Genomic DNA, 17,552 nt, shown 5'->3' on the forward strand with positions numbered 1-17,552 from the left:
GGGCTGTGTGTGCTCTCCTGTCATAACTGGGTTGGACTGCTGTGGGTGTGCTGGTGGGTGGGTATGGCTCTCAGTCCCGCTGCCTGCAGTGACCAGCCATGGCCACTCTGGGCACACTGGTGGGCATAGCTGGACTTGAGTGCAGTCATCTGAGAGGCCTGGCTTTGGCTGCTGCAGGGTTGCTGGTGGGTGGGGCCAGCCCTCACTGCATGGTGTGCTGGTGTGCTGGTGTGCTGCTGGGCAGGGCTGCCACCTTCCCTCCCTGGGGCAGGAGTTGCCTTGAATGGGCTCCATCCTGACCAAGGCTGCCTACTAGTGTGGCAGGAACCACTTTGGAGGGGCGCTTGCAGGGACAGGTGGGCTGAGTGGGGCTGGTCTGAGGGGAACCCTGGCATGGGGCAAATGGTGCTAGCAAGGTAGATAGATGGTGTCAGAACTGGCTCCTGCCAGTGTTGGGGCAGCTTGGCTGAAGGAAGGTAAGAAAGTTGATGCCTACCACCATTTCCATGATTTCTTCAAAAATTTATAGTGTAGCAGTCAAGAGAGCAGGTATTTGGATATGTATATAACTGGGTTCCAACCCTGACTCCATCATTTACTAGTTTTATAACATTAAGGAAGTTACTTAGACTTAGTGTCATAATTTCCTCGGCTATAACCTAAGAATAATAGTACTTAGCTTGTCAGTTCTTTTTATTTTAAATGAGTTACTACATAAGACATCACAGTGCCTGGCATTCAATTTATGTTAGTTATTATTTGTAATACTTTTCTTCTTTTTTGGTTTAATTCTGTTCACTCACACACAAAACTGTTTTCTTTAACTCTTTTATTTTGGAGTTTTAATAATTCCTACTTCTAAATATTTCTTATTCTTATTTCACTGATTGTGAGGTTAGATCTAAATATAAAAATTTGTATAAAAATTATCTTTGTGACTAGCTATTAATATTCAAATCTATACATTTTATTACCTTGTCATGCTTTAGCTATACAGTTCAGCTGTGCTGTGTAGACTGTGCTGTACACACACACATGCTACATGTATGCACATATGCAGCAGCTGTGCATGCTACATACATGACACAGCAGGTATGTGCTATATACACGACACAAGTGGATGTATGCTATGTACATGACAAAGCGATATGCATGCTACATACATGACACAGTGGACATGTGCTACATACATGACACCGCGGTTGTGTGCTACATGCATGGCATAAGGGGATGTGTGCTACGTACATGACACGGTGGATGTGTGCTACATACATGACAGAAGAGATATGTGTGCTACATGTTTGCACACATGAAGTGGCTGTGTGATACACAGGTACTGTTCCAGCTGTGCCCTCTCTAGGCTGTTGGGTTCTTTCCATCATTTGTTCATTTCCTCTAAATAAAGACAGCCCCTTGGATATCTTAATACAGACTACTTTCTCTCTCTTAGGAGGAGGCCTCAAAATAAAATGAAAAAATCTCCCGTGGGCAGCTGGCGTTCCTTTTTCAACTTGGGGAAATCATCGTCTGTTTCTAAGCGGAAGCTGCAGCGGAATGAGAGTGAGCCTTCAGAGATGAAAGCCATGGCTCTGAAAGGTTGGTGCTCCCTGCCGTTCTGTGCCACGCTGTCAGAGCAGCTGGCGTGGCCACTCCACACCCCTCCTCTTGGCCGGCTGTCGTCACGCTGCACACAGGTGCCCAGTATGTTGTGATTGCGTGCGTCAGCACAATGTGTCCACAGCCATGGTGCTGGCCACTAGTTGTCTTCTTCTACCAGTTCTTCATCCCCACACGCAGACATAAATATGCGGGGAATATGTGGAAGTGCCTGGTTTCTTGTGGAAATTGCAGATTATATAGAGTGTGGATGTGATTGAAATTCATAACATGGTTGTGTGCTATTAATAAAAAAATGACTGCTATGGTGTTTTATTTTTATTAATCTGTATTTTTATATATTTGAAATGTGACAAAACCATGTTTTAACATGCCTTTTAAGTTTTTAACTCTTATAACCAAGGAATCGATCTTTTTTATGGGATAACTCATTGGTGAGAGTATCTAACTGGATCAAGTAAATCTATTACTGTTGTTGCAAATACTACTTTTAAAAAATAATTTTAAAACTATGATATTAACAGCTTCTGAAGCTAGGAAGGACAATAGTACCTGAATGTTAGAAATATAATGTTTAATTCATTTAGTTCATCATTCAGTTTGCAATCATGTACTAAACATGTGCTAAATATTTAGATAGCAGGCTCTCAGATAGAAGAGGCTGCCTTCAGAGACCTACTTGGGAAACTGCGTAAGAAAATAAATTTCATGCAGAATCATACCAATTGAAATAGGTATTTGTGTGAGGCATTTACAGTAGGACTTGTCAGTTCCTAAGGGGAAGAGGGCTAATGGTTAGAAATCTACCCTGTGACTTGGGTTTTGAAATATAAGTAAGGATTCACGTGATCACCAACTGAGAAATGCATTTCAGGAAATGGGAGCACAGTGTGTGCTAAGTGTGTGAAGCAGGGAACGTGGCTGGGTAGATCATGGTTCAGAGAGAGGTCATCAGGGGCCTCCAGTGCTTGCCAAAGAGTTTTGGTTTTGGTTTTGTCCTGTCTTCCTTTGGGGGTTATCCTGTGGCTTTAATATGTAACATGGTTCCGTGTAGGGTATAGAGAGAGGACTTCAGCAGCAGTACAGGGAATGTACGAGGAGAGATAATCCTGGACACTGGACAGTAACTGTCCAGTTACAGGTGGTGTTACAGGTGGACAAGAGATAGTTACAGGAGGACAACCAAGAAACAGTGAGTGTCTGGGGTACACAGTGGCAGTAGACATGGGAAATAGATTTGAGAGATACTAGGAAGTAGAATCTACAAGGTTGTGTGACCAAATGATTGTGAAGGATGAGAAAAAAAGAGGAGCAAAGATAATTTTCAGGTTCTGATTAAATGATTAAGGAGGTGGCAGTGCCGTTATTCATGTAGGGAGTGACAGTTAGGAGAAGAGAAGTGATGTGTTTATTGTGGACATAGTGGGTTGGACATGCCCAAGAGGTGATCAGTAGTATGGGTCTGGAATTCAATAAAGGAGTTTACTATAATGGGAAATACAGATTTGTAAGTCGTCAGCAAACCCTAAAGATATAGTTTATGGGAGAGCCTGTTGAGTGAGAGGAGCAGGTTAAAAACTGGATCTGGAGAAAAGCGGTTTTGGAAAGACCAGAAAAGGTAGAGTAGTCATGAAAGTAAGAAGAAATGACTAAAAGGGTAGGCAAAGAACAAAAGAGATGAGCACTGTCCCCCTAAATAATGGAGGAGAGGCTTAAAGAGAAAAGCATCACCAGTGTTGAGTAGTGCTGGGAGGCCAATGAGAATATTTAACAAATAAGATTGAACATACGTAATTAAGGCACTGTGTTAGGTTCCTAGGACTTCCAGAACAGAGTGCTCCAAATTGGGTGCTTAAACAACTTAAAACAACCAATTTATTTCCTCACAGTTCTGTAGGCTAAAAGTCTGAAATCAAGGTGTCAGCAAGGCCATTTTCCTTCCAAAGGGTCCAGGAAAGAATCCTTCCTTGCCTCTTCCAGCTCCTGGTGGCTCCTGGCATTCCTTGGCTTGTGGTGGCATCACCCCAGTTTCTGCTTCCATCTTTACTTGGCCTGCTTCTCCATCTCTCTGAGTCCTCTCTGCTGAAAAGGACACCCTGAGTGGATTTAGGGCTCACCGTAAATCTAGTGTGATACCATCCTAAGCCATCATGCTGGTCTTTAGAAAATAAAAAAGGAAGATGTTTTAAAATTCATCTCTATTCTCAAGTTGATAATCCTTCAGAAAAGGGATTTTTCACACCGGAAACCATGTGAAAACAATACAGCACCTTATTCAATATGCTGCTTAAATTGAATATGTACAGATAATCACCCTTGGAAATTTAAATATGTGTAGAGAAGAACGCTGTTCCTTTCTCTACATATGTAGCAGTAGCAGTGGATAAAACCTCACACGGTTTGGTTTAATTCTTCAGGTGGCAGGGCAGAAGGAACACTCCGTTCAGCTAAAAGTGAAGAATCCCTTACTTCTCTCCATGCAGTCGATGGTAAGACTAAAAACATCAGTTGTTTTATTCCGTATTTCATAAAAGAACACAACAATCGAGTATATTTGATAAATACATATATAAATAGGCTACAGACTACCACTCCTAGACAATAATCATATCTATTTCGTACTGTCCATCGATGTCTTCTTATGGTACCAGGCTCTAATCTCTTCACTGTTGACATGATTGCTATTTAGTGTACCTAAAAATAGGTAACCACTTACATTTATTAAAGCCCAGTGGAAAATGATGCTGTTAGTATTTCTTTTAGATTTCATGAAAGCAAAATTTTACAAAGTATAAGATTAAACAGTTTTGATATTCACATCAGTCTTTTGTCTTGTAAATCACTTAACCTGACATTAAATTTCATAGACGAGATTGATTATAGGGAGCCCTCATTATCTGAAGATGGGATCCTCTGTACAAGGAGAAGAAAACTTAGACGTGAATCCTCTTAAAAAGGGGACCAACATTTCAGTAAAGGATATAAAAAGGTTTGATTGCAACTTGACAAAACTAAAAATTATGAAAATAAGGGTTTTTTTAGCCCTTAATTAACAAAAGTTGGGGTATAGTTGTAATTATGTACTAATTTTAGAATGAACAAAGGATTACTTCAATTGGAAGGAGATCTGGCTTTTTTGACAAAACCTTGTCATAATAGTAAATACAACATCCTTCACTTTATGTTGGCTTATACAGCAGGATTGTAAAAAGGGCCTTTTCTACAAAAATAACCCGAGAGCTAAACTGATTTCCCACGGCCTTTTCTTCATCTGTTGATATTGGGATCATTTTTTCTTTTGAGGTACCCTGGGGTGTCATCATCCTGGTCGACTTTCTCATCTTCATTTATTAACTCTTCTAACTGCCAGATCCTCAACGACCGACAGTTCTGCTTATTTCAAGAAATCCTCACACATCCCTTTAGTTGGGTGTCTGACATCTTAAGGGTTTTCGGAGATTTTCCATTTCACTACAGTTAAGAGACTGGTTCATAGATACAATGAAGTGGGCTGGATAGATGCCAGGATTAAGCAGAAAATAACGTTTTAGTAGAGATTAATTGTATAAGTAGTCAACACATTAGTGAACGTATTTGTGTTAAGGCAATTTCTGCCTCTGTAGAGCACATTTTCACCATGGTGATTCTAACTGTTGAAATAGAATGCTGAGCTCAAAGACCTGTGTTGCCAGCAGATGTGTAGCAATATCATAAAATTGTGATTGAAGGTTCTGCCTGAGAGACTTAAAGCCTATTCTTATTAGAGAAAAAAAAAAAAAGAAATTGTTCTAAGTATCTGAAAAGAATCCTATAGCAAGTATATGTAAATGTTTTATGGAATTGTAGAGAATTTTTTAGTTGACATATTTACTTTTCAGAAGTGTAGGGAGGATTTTTCCCCACCCCAAAAACAAAAACAAAACCCTTTTGCTGTGGGATATCCAAAGTACTATTGAAAGTGGTTAGTTCTATCCTAGAAATCATGCATGAGATTAGTCATAAAATAAGACAAAAAGAAAGAAATCTTGCCCAAAGTCGCAGTGTTGGACTAGTAATAGAATCCAAGAGTTCTGAGTCTTTTTTTCTGTTGAAACCATCAAAGGCTGCATTCTCCCCCTGATGATATCAGATATCTTTGTTACTTAGCATTTGGCTCAGAAGTCCCATCCGTTTGCCCCAAGAGACAGTTTCTGGAAAGAAGATGAGAAGTAACATTTCCTTACGCTATCGTTGTGCCCTCCTGCTGTCCTAAGTAGGTGACTTTTCATGGTATTGTGTGTTATGTGTCTTAGGCATTCATACTCTGATACCCGTTTTTGCCAGGTGATTCCAAGCTCTTCCGACCCAGAAGACCCAGGTCTAGCAGTGATGCACTGAGTGCCTCTTTTAACGGAGAAATGCTGGGGAACCGCTGTAATTCCTATGATAACCTGTCCCATGACAATGAAAGCGAGGACGAGGTAGGGCCGCTGCACATTCCAGCTCTGATGTCTCCTCATGCGGCTGAGGATGTTGACTTGAGCCCACCGGACATTGGCGTGGCCAGCCTGGATTTCGACCCAATGTCATTTCAGTGCAGCCCCCCTAAGCTCGAATCAGAATGTCTGGAGAGTGGGGCTTCCTTTCTAGATTCATTAGGATACTCCCAGGAGAAAATAAGCTCCAACAAAAAGGATACGGAAGCAGGCGGTAGCCAGTCTCAGACACCAGGAAGCACTGCAAGTTCTGAAGCCGTCTCTCCTCTTCAGGAGAAACTGAGTCCATTCTTTACCCTGGACTTGAGCCCAACGGAAGAGAAATCATCCAAGCCATCCTCATTCACCGAAAAGGTCGTCTACGCTTTTTCTCCAAAGATTGGACGGAAATTAAGCAAATCACCTTCTATAAACATATCTGAGCCAATTTCAGTGACTCTTCCCGCCCGGGTATCAGAAGTCATCGGGACCGTGTCAAATACGGCAGCTCCAAGTGCATCTTCTCCAACCTGGAGCAAAAGTGTGGAAGACAGTGAGGCCATAAATAGATCCCCCACCCAGGTAGTAAAGATGAAAACCAGTGAGAGAGACGCCCAAGGAGCATGTGAATGTGAAGTCCAGCCCCTAGAGCAGGGGGCTGCTGCAGAAGTAGAGTCGCCAGGGAAAGAGGAGCAGGTCGTCGCGAGCAGTCAGAGTAAGGCTGTACCTTCTGGACAGACTCAGACAGGTACCATTTGTTTTCCTCCATTCTTTCCTTAAGCTAAGAGGGATCTCCAGCCCTGTGTGCCATCTGTGCCTTTTAAGAGAGAAATTTACTCCACAGCTAGCCTTTAATCAAAGAGAATGTTTTTCTGGGTGGTGCTGATGGCTCAAAGCCCTAAGTTAAAGTCAATCAAACAGAAATTCCCCAAAGGGCCAGTGGCCCTGCTTCAGACCTTCATAATGTCCCCTTTTGTCTTTGGACAGTCAGAATTCCTGGATAACTTTTGCACAACTTCGTAGCTCTTGATTTTATTTTCTAATAAAAGATATTATAGCCTTACAAGTTAACCAGCCAGCCTACACCATCAGATGTAAAAACTATCTTTAATAACAATCTGCAGGCACTTGAAGCTTGTTTTCTAAGCAGTCTTTTCTGAGCCAGATGAGGGACCTGCTTTTTCCCCCCCATCTCTGTAGCAATTCAAGAGGAAATTGCAATCTTTAAGCACTTGGTTTCAGTTTTCCTTCTGAACCAGATGTGTTTTCTCCAGCATTTGCATGTGGGACAGAAGATCATGGATTGCCGTTTTGAAAAATGGAAGGCACCTACTTTTTAGTGATCAAATGGGGAGAGTTTGGCTTTCCGTATAGGATAACTCAAGCTACTTTTTCACTCTCATTTTTTTTCCCAATTTCCCACCAGGAGCAGTTACCCATGACCCCCCTCAGGATTCCGTTCCTGTCAGTTCAGTCTCTCTTATCCCACCACCACCGCCTCCGAAAAACGTTGCCCGCCTGTTGGCGCTAGCGTTAGCTGAGTCTGCGCAGCAAGTCTCAACCCAGTCACTGAGGAGACCAGGGACTTCCCAGGCTGCTTACACAAATTACGGAGACATAGCAGTGGTTGCAGCAGAAGAGAAACTGCCTAGTTCCTACTCTAGCGTTACTCTAGATAAAGCCTATTTCCAAACTGATAGGCCAGCAGAGGAGTTCCACGTCCAGAACAATGTATCTGGGAACTGTGACCAGCCTATTCCAGATCTGGCCGCCACTGGGAATCTTACCTATGCCAGTGCAACGGAATCTGGGGAGCAGCTCCACCAGGCCGACTTCCCAGGGAATCATCCACATCGAACCTATTTACCTGGGGACCCAGACAAGGCCAGAATCACTTCAGTTCCCTTAACAGACTCTAAGTCGGATGATCCCCTGAGTTTCCCTGAAGATCAGTCTGGGAAGACCAATATGCCAACCGTCTCTTTTATGGAACAGGACCAGTGTCAGCTTCATTTCTACAGTGGAGATCAGCCTCCTTCGTATCTTGGTGCAGGTGTGGATAAACCCCAACATCACCCTTCAGAACTTGCAGACAAATCGCCCACACCTTCTAATTTGCCTCGGGACAAAAGCTACCCTCCTTCTGGGTCCCCTGAAGAGAATCCCAGCACGGCCGCCATGGCTTACATGACCGCTGCTCCAGCAACAGCCGAGATGAGCACCAGGGAAGCCAGCTGGGATGTGGCTGAACAAGCCACTGCAGCTGATTTTGCCACTGCCACCCTTCAGCGCCCTCCAAGGACTAATCGTCCCCTCCCACCGCCTCCTTCCCAGAGATCAGGCGAGCAGCTGCCAGTCGTGGGGCAGGTACAAACAGCCACCAGTGTGGGACTGAATAATTCCCACAAGGTAAGAAGGGGAGGGAGTTGGGGAGATGAAATGTACTTTTTCCAAAGGTATGTCACTTTTCAGCAGGGTGTGCTGTTCCCTTTGAGTCAGATAGGACATTTATCTGAAGTCCTGTGGCAGTTTCCATGAAACCTTTCCTGTCTGAGGTTGGACCTGCCTTTGTGTTGATGCCAGTTTTTCTCTGAGGAAGGAGCAGTCATTCAGTGATTCTAGTGCATACCTGCTGCCTTTTGTTCCTAAAGCATCCGGGTAGTTTCTTCATAGAACTACAAGGAGCTCATGATCAAATACGTCAGACTGGGCTTCAGGTGTCAGGGCTGTGGGTTGGTCCCCGCACCCCCCTCCCGACTCCATCACTAATGCAGTGTAACTTTGGGCAAGTCGTTTTTAACCCACCCTCTGCCAGTGATTCACATCTGCACGGTGAATGTGCTTTATTCTCAATACATTTGGAAGGCTTTCTGCCTTGCAGACTTTTTAGAAATGTAAGAGCTGACAGTGTTTTAGGTCATTTTGTTATTTCCTTAGCATAAGCCAGCAGGTTGTTTTATAATCAAGCTTCTGTTTTGATGAGAGAATATTGGATGCAGAAAGCTAAGATTTCTTTCTAACTTTCTCAGATTTTAAAAAAGTGCCCCATGTGCTTTGTGGTCATCTTGAACTAAAAGGACTTTGCTATCTAGACTTGAGTGGAGGATGCTATTTCTAGCAGCTGCTTCTCAGGGATAGCACATTTGCAGCCTTGCTGTGAGGGTCATGTTTGGCGTCAGCTGCTGTGGACCAGGGTGGAGTAGAGGGTGGGGAGCGACAGTAACCGATTGGTCTGAATGTCTCTCGGACCAGTGTCACTATGTACAGCTGTGAGTCACTTCATAAATCTCTCCAGCTAGAATCAACCCTCTTTGTTTAACAAAATGTGCTTGGTGTTGAGACCAGTAGACTAGGTATATGTCTTTAAGCTTGACTATACTTTACACCTCTCTTTTGATCTGGACACTAAGTTGCTGCCACAGGCAACCTCACCTCACATTTAAAGCCTGTCACAAATTAGAACAGTTTCCCAAAGATAGCCATGGCTCTTGTACCAGGTGGCCGCACAGACTGCTTCCTGGACGTGCGGGCAGATTAGCCTCCTGTCATGTCCAGCGCAACCACATGGCTTGGAGAGTTTCAAGCTACCATCCAGATAGCCTCAACTTGTGGGTTACAGATTGAATAGTAATTGATTCCAAGCTCATGATATAACTGTCTTTCAATAGGTTCAAGTGATTCCAGCTCCAGAGAGACCCCCTGACCCCAGAGCCACGGACGATCCTGCACCCATCCTTGTCGGTGATGGCGGCGCAGCTGCTCAGTGTCCCGTTTCTGCCCCTGCTCTCCAACCGAGCCTTCCCGAAAAGGTGCGGGAGGGTGCCAGGGCCCCACCATTGCACCTGCGCGCCGACTCTGTCCCCGTGTACTCCTCCTGTGGCTTTCCCATGCCAGTTCCTCCCACCAGGACGATGGAGAGTAAGATCGCCGCTGCCCTCCACTCCAGTGGCGCAGATGCTCCCAGCAGTTCCGGTTACCATCCCTTCGCCACCGCGTCCCCAGCTTCTGTGGATGACGGTCTGCCTTTACCAATTCCCATCCCACAACCTAAGCATGCTTCACAGAAAACAACTTACTCCACCTTTGCCAGGCCTGATGTCACCCCTGAACCCTTTGGGCCAGAAAACTGTGTGCATTTCAGTATGAATCCCAACTGCCAGTACCGTCCCCAGAGCGTACCTCCACATCATAATAAATTGGAGCAACATCAAGTGTACGGTGCCAGATCAGAGCCACCAGCCTCCATGGGACCTCGTTATAACACATACGTGGCCCCGGGAAGAAATGCATCTGGACACCACTCCAAACCATGCAGCCGAGTGGAGTATGTATCTTCTTTAGGCCCCACAATTAGGAGTAGTTGCTACCCTGAAGATATTCCCCCGTACCCTACCATCCGGAGGGTACAGTCTCTCCATGCCCCTCCATCTTCCATGATTCGCTCTGTTCCCATTTCACGGACAGAAGTCCCCCCAGATGACGAACCAGCCTACTGCCCAAGACCCCTGTACCAGTATAAGCCATATCAGTCCTCGCAGGCCCGCTCAGATTATCATGTCACTCAGCTTCAGCCTTACTTCGAGAATGGTCGGGTCCACTACCGGTATAGCCCCTACTCCAGTTCTTCTAGTTCCTATTACAGTCCAGAAGGAGCCCTGTGTGACATGGATGCCTACAGCACGGTACAGTTGAGGCCCCTCCACCGTCTACCCAATCGCGATTTTGCCTTCTACAATCCTAGGTTGCAAGGAAAGCACTTGCACACTTATGCTGGTTTGCTCCCACGTCCCCGGGCCAACGTGACTGGCTATTTCTCTGGTAATGACCACAGCGTAGTCAACATGCCCCCAGCTGCTGATGTAAAGCACACATACACCTCGTGGGATCTTGAGGACATGGAAAAATACCGCATGCAATCCATCCGGAGAGAGAGCCGTGCTCGGCAGAAGGTGAAGGGGCCTGTTATGTCCCAGTATGATAACATGACCCCAGCCATGCAAGATGACTTGGGTGGGATCTATGTCATCCACCTCCGTAGTAAATCAGATCCTGGGAAAACTGGACTTCTCTCGGTGGCAGAGGGAAAGGAGGGGCGACATCCAACCAAGGTCGTCAGTCCTGAGGGAGAGGACCGCTTCTATAGAAAGCATCCAGAGCCAGAGTTCGATAGAGCCCACCACCATGGAGGATACGGCAATGGACCGCCAGAGAAACCCACTCTCCCTCAGAAGCAAAGTAGCCTCAGGAACAGGAAGCTTCACGACATGGGTTGTAGTCTCCCTGAGCACAGGGCCCATCAGGAAGCAAGCCATAGGCAGTTATGTGAATCAAAAAATGGGCCGCCATACCCACAAGGAGCTGGCCAGTTAGATTATGGGCCCAAAGGGATTCCAGACACTTCTGAGCCAGTCAGCTACCATAACTCTGGAGGGAAATATATTACATCGGGGCAGGAGTCTCTCAGACTGAACCACAAAGAGGTGAGGCTCTCCAAAGAGCTCGAGAGGCCTCGGGCTAGGCAGCCTCCTGCCCCAGAGAAACACTCCAGAGACTGCTACAAGGAGGAGGAGCACCTCCCCCCGTCAGTAGTCCCACCCCCGAAACCGGAGAGGAGTCATAGCCTGAAACTCCATCATACTCAGAACGTGGAGAGGGACCCCGGTGTGCTGTACCAATACCAAACACATGGCAAGCGCCAGAGCAGTGTGACTGTTGTGTCCCAGTATGATAACCTGGAGGGCTACCACTCCCCACCCCAGCACCAGCGAGGAGGCTTTGGAGGAGGAGCTGTGGGAACCTATGTGCCCTCCGGCTTTCCCCACCTGCAAAACAGGACATATGCTACAGCTTTGGGCCAGGGGGCCTTCCTGCCCACAGAGTTGTCTTTGCAGCACCCTGAAACACAGATTCATGCAGAATGAGCCCTGGAGCAATAGAGTTGAAGCAGCCTCTGCTGGACAGTGGACTGTTCTATTTTTTTCAGTAACCAAAAAGATTAAAAAAAAAAAAAAAAGCTACAATCCCCCCCCACTCCCCGACCACATTAAAAACAACAACAACAACCAAGAAAAATCACCATCTTTTTCCCCTTCCCTGCTTCATCACCATCTCTTCCATCTCTAGGCTGTGATTTTTGTCATTAAAAGAGATCTGAATGATTGTAAAGCACTGTGTTGAAAACCTAGTGAAGAAGTTGTCACAGACCATACTTGCCGTATGGGGCTAATGTGTCAGAGCCTGAGGACTGCCTTTAACTGAATTTGAATTTAACCTTGTCCTTCTTAATATTTGCTACACAGCGCAAAGCGGTTTATGTCTAGTTCCTGGTAGGCTTTTGCATTTTTGTTGCATTTCTACTAACTTTCTCAGTAGCCATGCAGCTTGCCCAGGTCGCCACTTGGTTTTTGTCCCTTTATTCTCCCTGACTTTGAAGGGTTTCGTGTGTTAAGTTACAGTGGAGAAAAACTTCTCCCTTATCCTTCAGATGAGTCCGGCAGACAATTAGCACATTATAATTTGAAAAATAATAATAAAGGAATGAAGACTTTAAGCATCTAATAAAGACCCATTGTAAAATGTCAGGCCATTTAGATCCAGGCTGAACCACCTATTTTACATTCTTACTTCTCAGAGTCGTTCCTCGCAGTGGGTGGGCAGGCTGACGTCAGCTGCAGAAGGGATTCTAAAGTCAGGAGTAAAGAAACTTCTTAGGCAGAAGTCGGTGAACGTCGTTAGCACTGTAAAACCCTGTCAGTGCTTCTAACGTGTCGCCTGCCTTCAGTTTTTTTTTTTTTTCTCAATAATATTTGGTAAATAGTAATCCTGGTAAAACATTTCATGTCATTTGTTCTCCTAAAGCAACTTTTTTTTTTCTTTTTCCCAAATTGGGGTGGGGGAAAAAACCCAGCATGACTTGACTGGATAAATACATATAATTTATCATGATTACACATTTACGTGTTGATTTTTGTTTCTGAACCAGAGTACAGGTTTCTTGGGGACTGTTAAAGAGGCGATGAATTATTTGTTAGCTGAAAGCCCCTGCAACAGTTTCACTCCGCACACCGCCCCATCTCAGCAGTCAGAATCCCGGTCTGTGACCGTGTGCGTCCTAAGGGACCTGTGTGCCATGCGCTCACAGTCTTCCTGTAATTGCCATTTTTACACCAGCATTTCAGGTCTAGTCCTTACAAGCCCGTGGGCATGTTACATGTGTGGAATACCCTGGACTTCCTTTTGAAAGTCACATTCTGGTCGGACAGCTGTCTGGCCTGCCTCCACTCCCATCTCCCACCCCCTCCCCCTGCTCCAACAATGTCCACACCAGACCGACCAGGCTGTCCTGTATTAACAAACAAGTTTAGATTGTCCTTGCATTCCATAACTCTCAATCATACTTGAGTTTTATACATTCACATGTTTTAAAAGCTCAGTTTGTAGAAGACACTAGGAGAATATCATTCCATTTACTGGATGATTGCTGCTCTGGCTTTTTAAAATTTGGAATTAACTTTTCTTTAGAGCAAAGGAAGAAATCTTTTTAAGAGGCTAAATTCATGCTGCTATTATTGCTGTGAAGTTGTATAAAGATTAGGATTCATGCCAGTTCTTTCTTTTTTTTTTAATTTAAAAGAAAATCATGTGATTGCATATTAAGGGTTTATATTTAGAAAAAAATAAAGTTTTAAGAACACATTTATTTATATGTGGGAATACTCTATAAGGTTTTGTTTTGTCTCCCCAGAGTTGATGAGAGGAATTCCTTCAGTAAAGATCACGGTAGCAGTCTGGACACACTGACCTGTGAAAGGTCTGTGGGCATGTCTCTCCATCAAGCACGCAGACCCAATCGGCAGAATCACAGTTAGGGAACCTAATAGGATATTTCCTTTTAGCACAGAAACACATCAGGTGCTACATACAGGAGTTGGATCCTTGGCGAATATGCAGCGCTTTTTTTTCTTTTCTGTTTTAACCTTAACCATCTTGTGTCAGGTAGGCAACCCATGGCCCCTCTGAGATCACACACACCCCGTAAGTTCTCACCAGCAGCATGGAGCACAGGAAGGAGCCGGTATGACGAGGAGGTACAGATGGCGTTAGTAACTGAGAGCCCAGAAGGAAGCCGCTGAAGAGTCCTGTCCAGTTTTAAAATTTGTGGATTTGTGGTCACACACATTGTTTACTCCTGAACCTAAGTCTATTTCATGAATACTGAGGTGAATTCCTCAAAACAATTACTTTATTTATGTCCTATGGGCTTAGAAATATCAGGTGAATATTTGGAATACAGAATAATGACCCCAATTACTGGTATAATTGTGAAACACCAACTTTAGGTAAAATCCAGAGTTGTTTCATTTAATGTATGTGGAAATGGCCTTAACTTTGGATCCAGTTTTTTGAGGGACTTTGCCTGTATCTTTCCCCAGAAATCGCATGGCAGGTCACTGAACCAGGTGAACTCAGCACTGTTCACCTTGTGTGTGACTTCACAGTAATATTCAAATTATGATCAAAGAAATGGAGCTGCCTAATGCATTAAACCCATAATTTTTTATAACCATGTCTCCAAATTTTATTTTATTATTATTATTATTATTATTATCATCATCATTATTTTGCAAAACTCTGATGTCACAGTTTGGTTTGATTGAAACAAATATTCCCTGGATGTCTGGCCAGAGACTTTGCTAATAGCCCCCGAGGTGCCATTTTCTTATTAATTTCACCCGAGACTTAACTGTATTCAGTTTTCTTTTAAGGATGGTCCCATGGATAGGGCCTGCACACTTTCATAATGGCAAAGCATTTTGTTTTTAAAGTCGGGGTCAGGTTGAAAAAGTCTAGCACTGACTCTGTCGACAGGCGGGACCGTCCATCAGTGTGAGCAGATGTAGAACGGGAGGAAACCACATTTGAAGCAGCAATGGATGCATACAATGTAAATTGGAAATTTGCCCCTTGAGTTTAAAAATTAGGAGCCTGCAAAGTCCATTTATCTGTTCCCAGCCCTGTTCGTCAGTCACCCTTCATTATGTTGGCAAAGTATCATCTGAGCAGTGTGTGTAAGGAAATAATGAAAGCAAACGTATGTCAGAAAGTTTACTTCCAAATGGTTAGAGGCATGTGATTTTCAGTACTGTGTGTTACGGAAACGTCAGGAATGGTATATTTTAATGTCCGTGTGCACAGAGGGTCTTTTTTCCTTTCCTGATTAGTACTGTTAGTGTTCAAAGAATAAAACTGGTTGTTTTACAGTTTAGATTCTAAGGTAGCAAAACCTGATTTTCCAGCCATGACCTGCATGAGAGAAGCACCCTAGGAAGTCTTAGATCATACTTTTGAGTTCTTAACTTTAATTTATATAGTGTTTTTTTTATGTTTTAATATTTTTGTGAACTGGTGTAAATTGTTAATGCATATAAGCTTGTGTATTTTTGTAAATAGTTTTGTGATTTATTTCCTGACCCATATGTAAATATTTAGAGTCTCATTTCTTCAAAACTTATTTGAAGCTGAGTTGTGGGCTTGGGTTTTGTTCGTTTCTTGTTTTGGTTGGGGGAGGGGGGGAGAGAAGAGATTTTGTACTCCAATAATCCAGATGGAGATATCTTGTGGTTTAAAGCAAATGTCCCACTGAAAGCAATTCAAATATCAACAAAATTATTTCAGGTTAAAACAGACTTCTTTGTGTATGTGTTTCCTTTTTGCCATAATATGACTATAACAAAATGGGATAATCAGGGATATTAAAAAAGGTAAGTGTGTAACAGAGATCATTATACCGAACGGTATATATTATTTGAGGGAAGGGATTTAATGGCTCCTGTTTTATCTATCTGCTACAGTGTGCTGCTGGGCCAGGTTTTCCCCAGGTCAGACAGGTTGCTTCGTGCTGGGAATTGTAGACAGGAACCCACACCTGACTGCTGTGTCCTGACTCCCAAGCTGCCAGTTTTCAGGAAACTGGATTGGCTTCTGAGCTCAGGATTCTCCACAGGGGAGTTCTAAATAGCAAGCATATTTCTGAAGATTCCCTCGAAGCATCTCAGACATTCTGTTGACTTTTCAGACAGAAGAGACCAGAAAAGAGTGTCCTCTCCTACACTCCGTGGCAGGCTGGTTTGTGGCAACACAAGTTCTGCACATAATCTAGCCACGTGGCCAGGGATCTAGAGCACATTGCTGTGCAAAAGTTCTTCTTAAAAGTATGTCCACATTGGCCGCTTTTTAAAAAAAAAATAGTATTTATTTGACAGAGATCACAAGTAGGCAGAGAGGCAGGCAGAGAGAGAGAGAGAGAGAAGCAGGTTCCCCGCTGAGCAGAGAGCCCGATGCGGGGCTCGATCCCAGGACCCTGGGATCATGACCTGAGCCAAAGGCAGAGGCTTTAACCCACTGAGCCACACAAGTGCCCCTGGCCACGGTTTTTTGAAGGAGGAAAAGACCCCTCGATATTCAGCTACTGAAATCTTAGTTTTTCTATTGGGAGTCATAAATTACAAATTATTCTGCGTTCTGAATTACGGGGGCCTTTCCTTTTTGCCTGTAGCAGGAAAAGTTGCCTGGTTAGTACAGACAACCCTGGCGAGCCTGTGTTTTCTGCGTACCTGCACACCACATTGCAGACTAAAAGCAAAGGAGCAAACTTTGCTCTCAGCGAACGTTCCAGACTTGAACATGTGTTCCCGTGGAAGTGATTCTGATGGGATTAAAGAAAAGACCTTATGACATTCCCACCAGGTCTTCTTTACCAGTAATTTCATCACCAAATTTACTTCATACTGATGAAAGTATGGTACTTACTTTTAAAAATGTGTATTTTTCTTTGAAGAATCAGTGGCAGATACATTCATGGCATTTGAGATTTTACTTAAATGTGGTATTCTATGGGAAAAGGCACATACATTTTAAAATACTGTTGATTCCCCATTGCAACAAAACCACAGGCATCTACAAACACCCAAACTAAGACATTCGAGTTGGTTATGTTTCTCAAATAGTTGAGACTGTATGTCTTGAAGATTGTGAGGCTTAATTTTTTATTTTAAGTATTTTAATAAAAATATTGCCAGCATATTTTTTTTTAATTTTTTACTAACATATAATGTATTATTTGTTTCGGGGGCACAGGTCTGTGATTCATCAGTCTTACACAATTCACAGCACTCACCATAGCACAGACCGTCCCCAATGTCCATTTCCCAGCCACCCCATCCCTCTGACCCTCCACCCCTCAGCAACCCTCAGTCTGTTTCCTGAGATTAAGAGTCTCTTATGGTTTGTATCCCTCTCTGGTTTCATCTTGTTTCATTTTTTCCTCTCTTCCCCTATGATCCTCTGTCTTGTTTCTCAAATTCCTCGTATCAGTGAGATCATATGATAATTGTCTTTCTCTGATTGACTTATTTCGCTCTAGTTCCATCCATGTTGTTGCAAATGGCAAGATTTCATTTTTTTGATGACTCCATAGTATTC

The 17,552-nt window shown here is 43.8% G+C and overlaps 1 protein-coding gene across 4 annotated transcripts in view; it reads left to right on the top strand.

The window, feature by feature from the left end:
* Positions 1–17,151, top strand: part of ARHGAP32 (Rho GTPase activating protein 32) — a 299,282-nt gene extending 282,131 nt beyond the window's left edge. For all 4 annotated transcript variants that reach the window (XM_059413918.1, XM_059413910.1, XM_059413927.1 and 1 more), the window contains 5 exons: positions 1,451–1,596; positions 4,035–4,106; positions 5,941–6,819; positions 7,498–8,480; positions 9,740–17,151. In XM_059413918.1, the coding sequence (XP_059269901.1) occupies positions 1,451–1,596; positions 4,035–4,106; positions 5,941–6,819; positions 7,498–8,480; positions 9,740–11,992 (4,333 nt within the window). In that variant the 3' untranslated portion in view covers positions 11,993–17,151. The remainder of the gene's footprint in view (positions 1–1,450; positions 1,597–4,034; positions 4,107–5,940; positions 6,820–7,497; positions 8,481–9,739) is intronic.
* The last annotated feature ends 401 nt before the right edge of the window (positions 17,152–17,552 follow it).

This window comes from Mustela nigripes, chromosome 1 (genome assembly GCF_022355385.1).
Source record: "Mustela nigripes isolate SB6536 chromosome 1, MUSNIG.SB6536, whole genome shotgun sequence".
NCBI lineage: Eukaryota > Metazoa > Chordata > Mammalia > Carnivora > Mustelidae > Mustela > Mustela nigripes.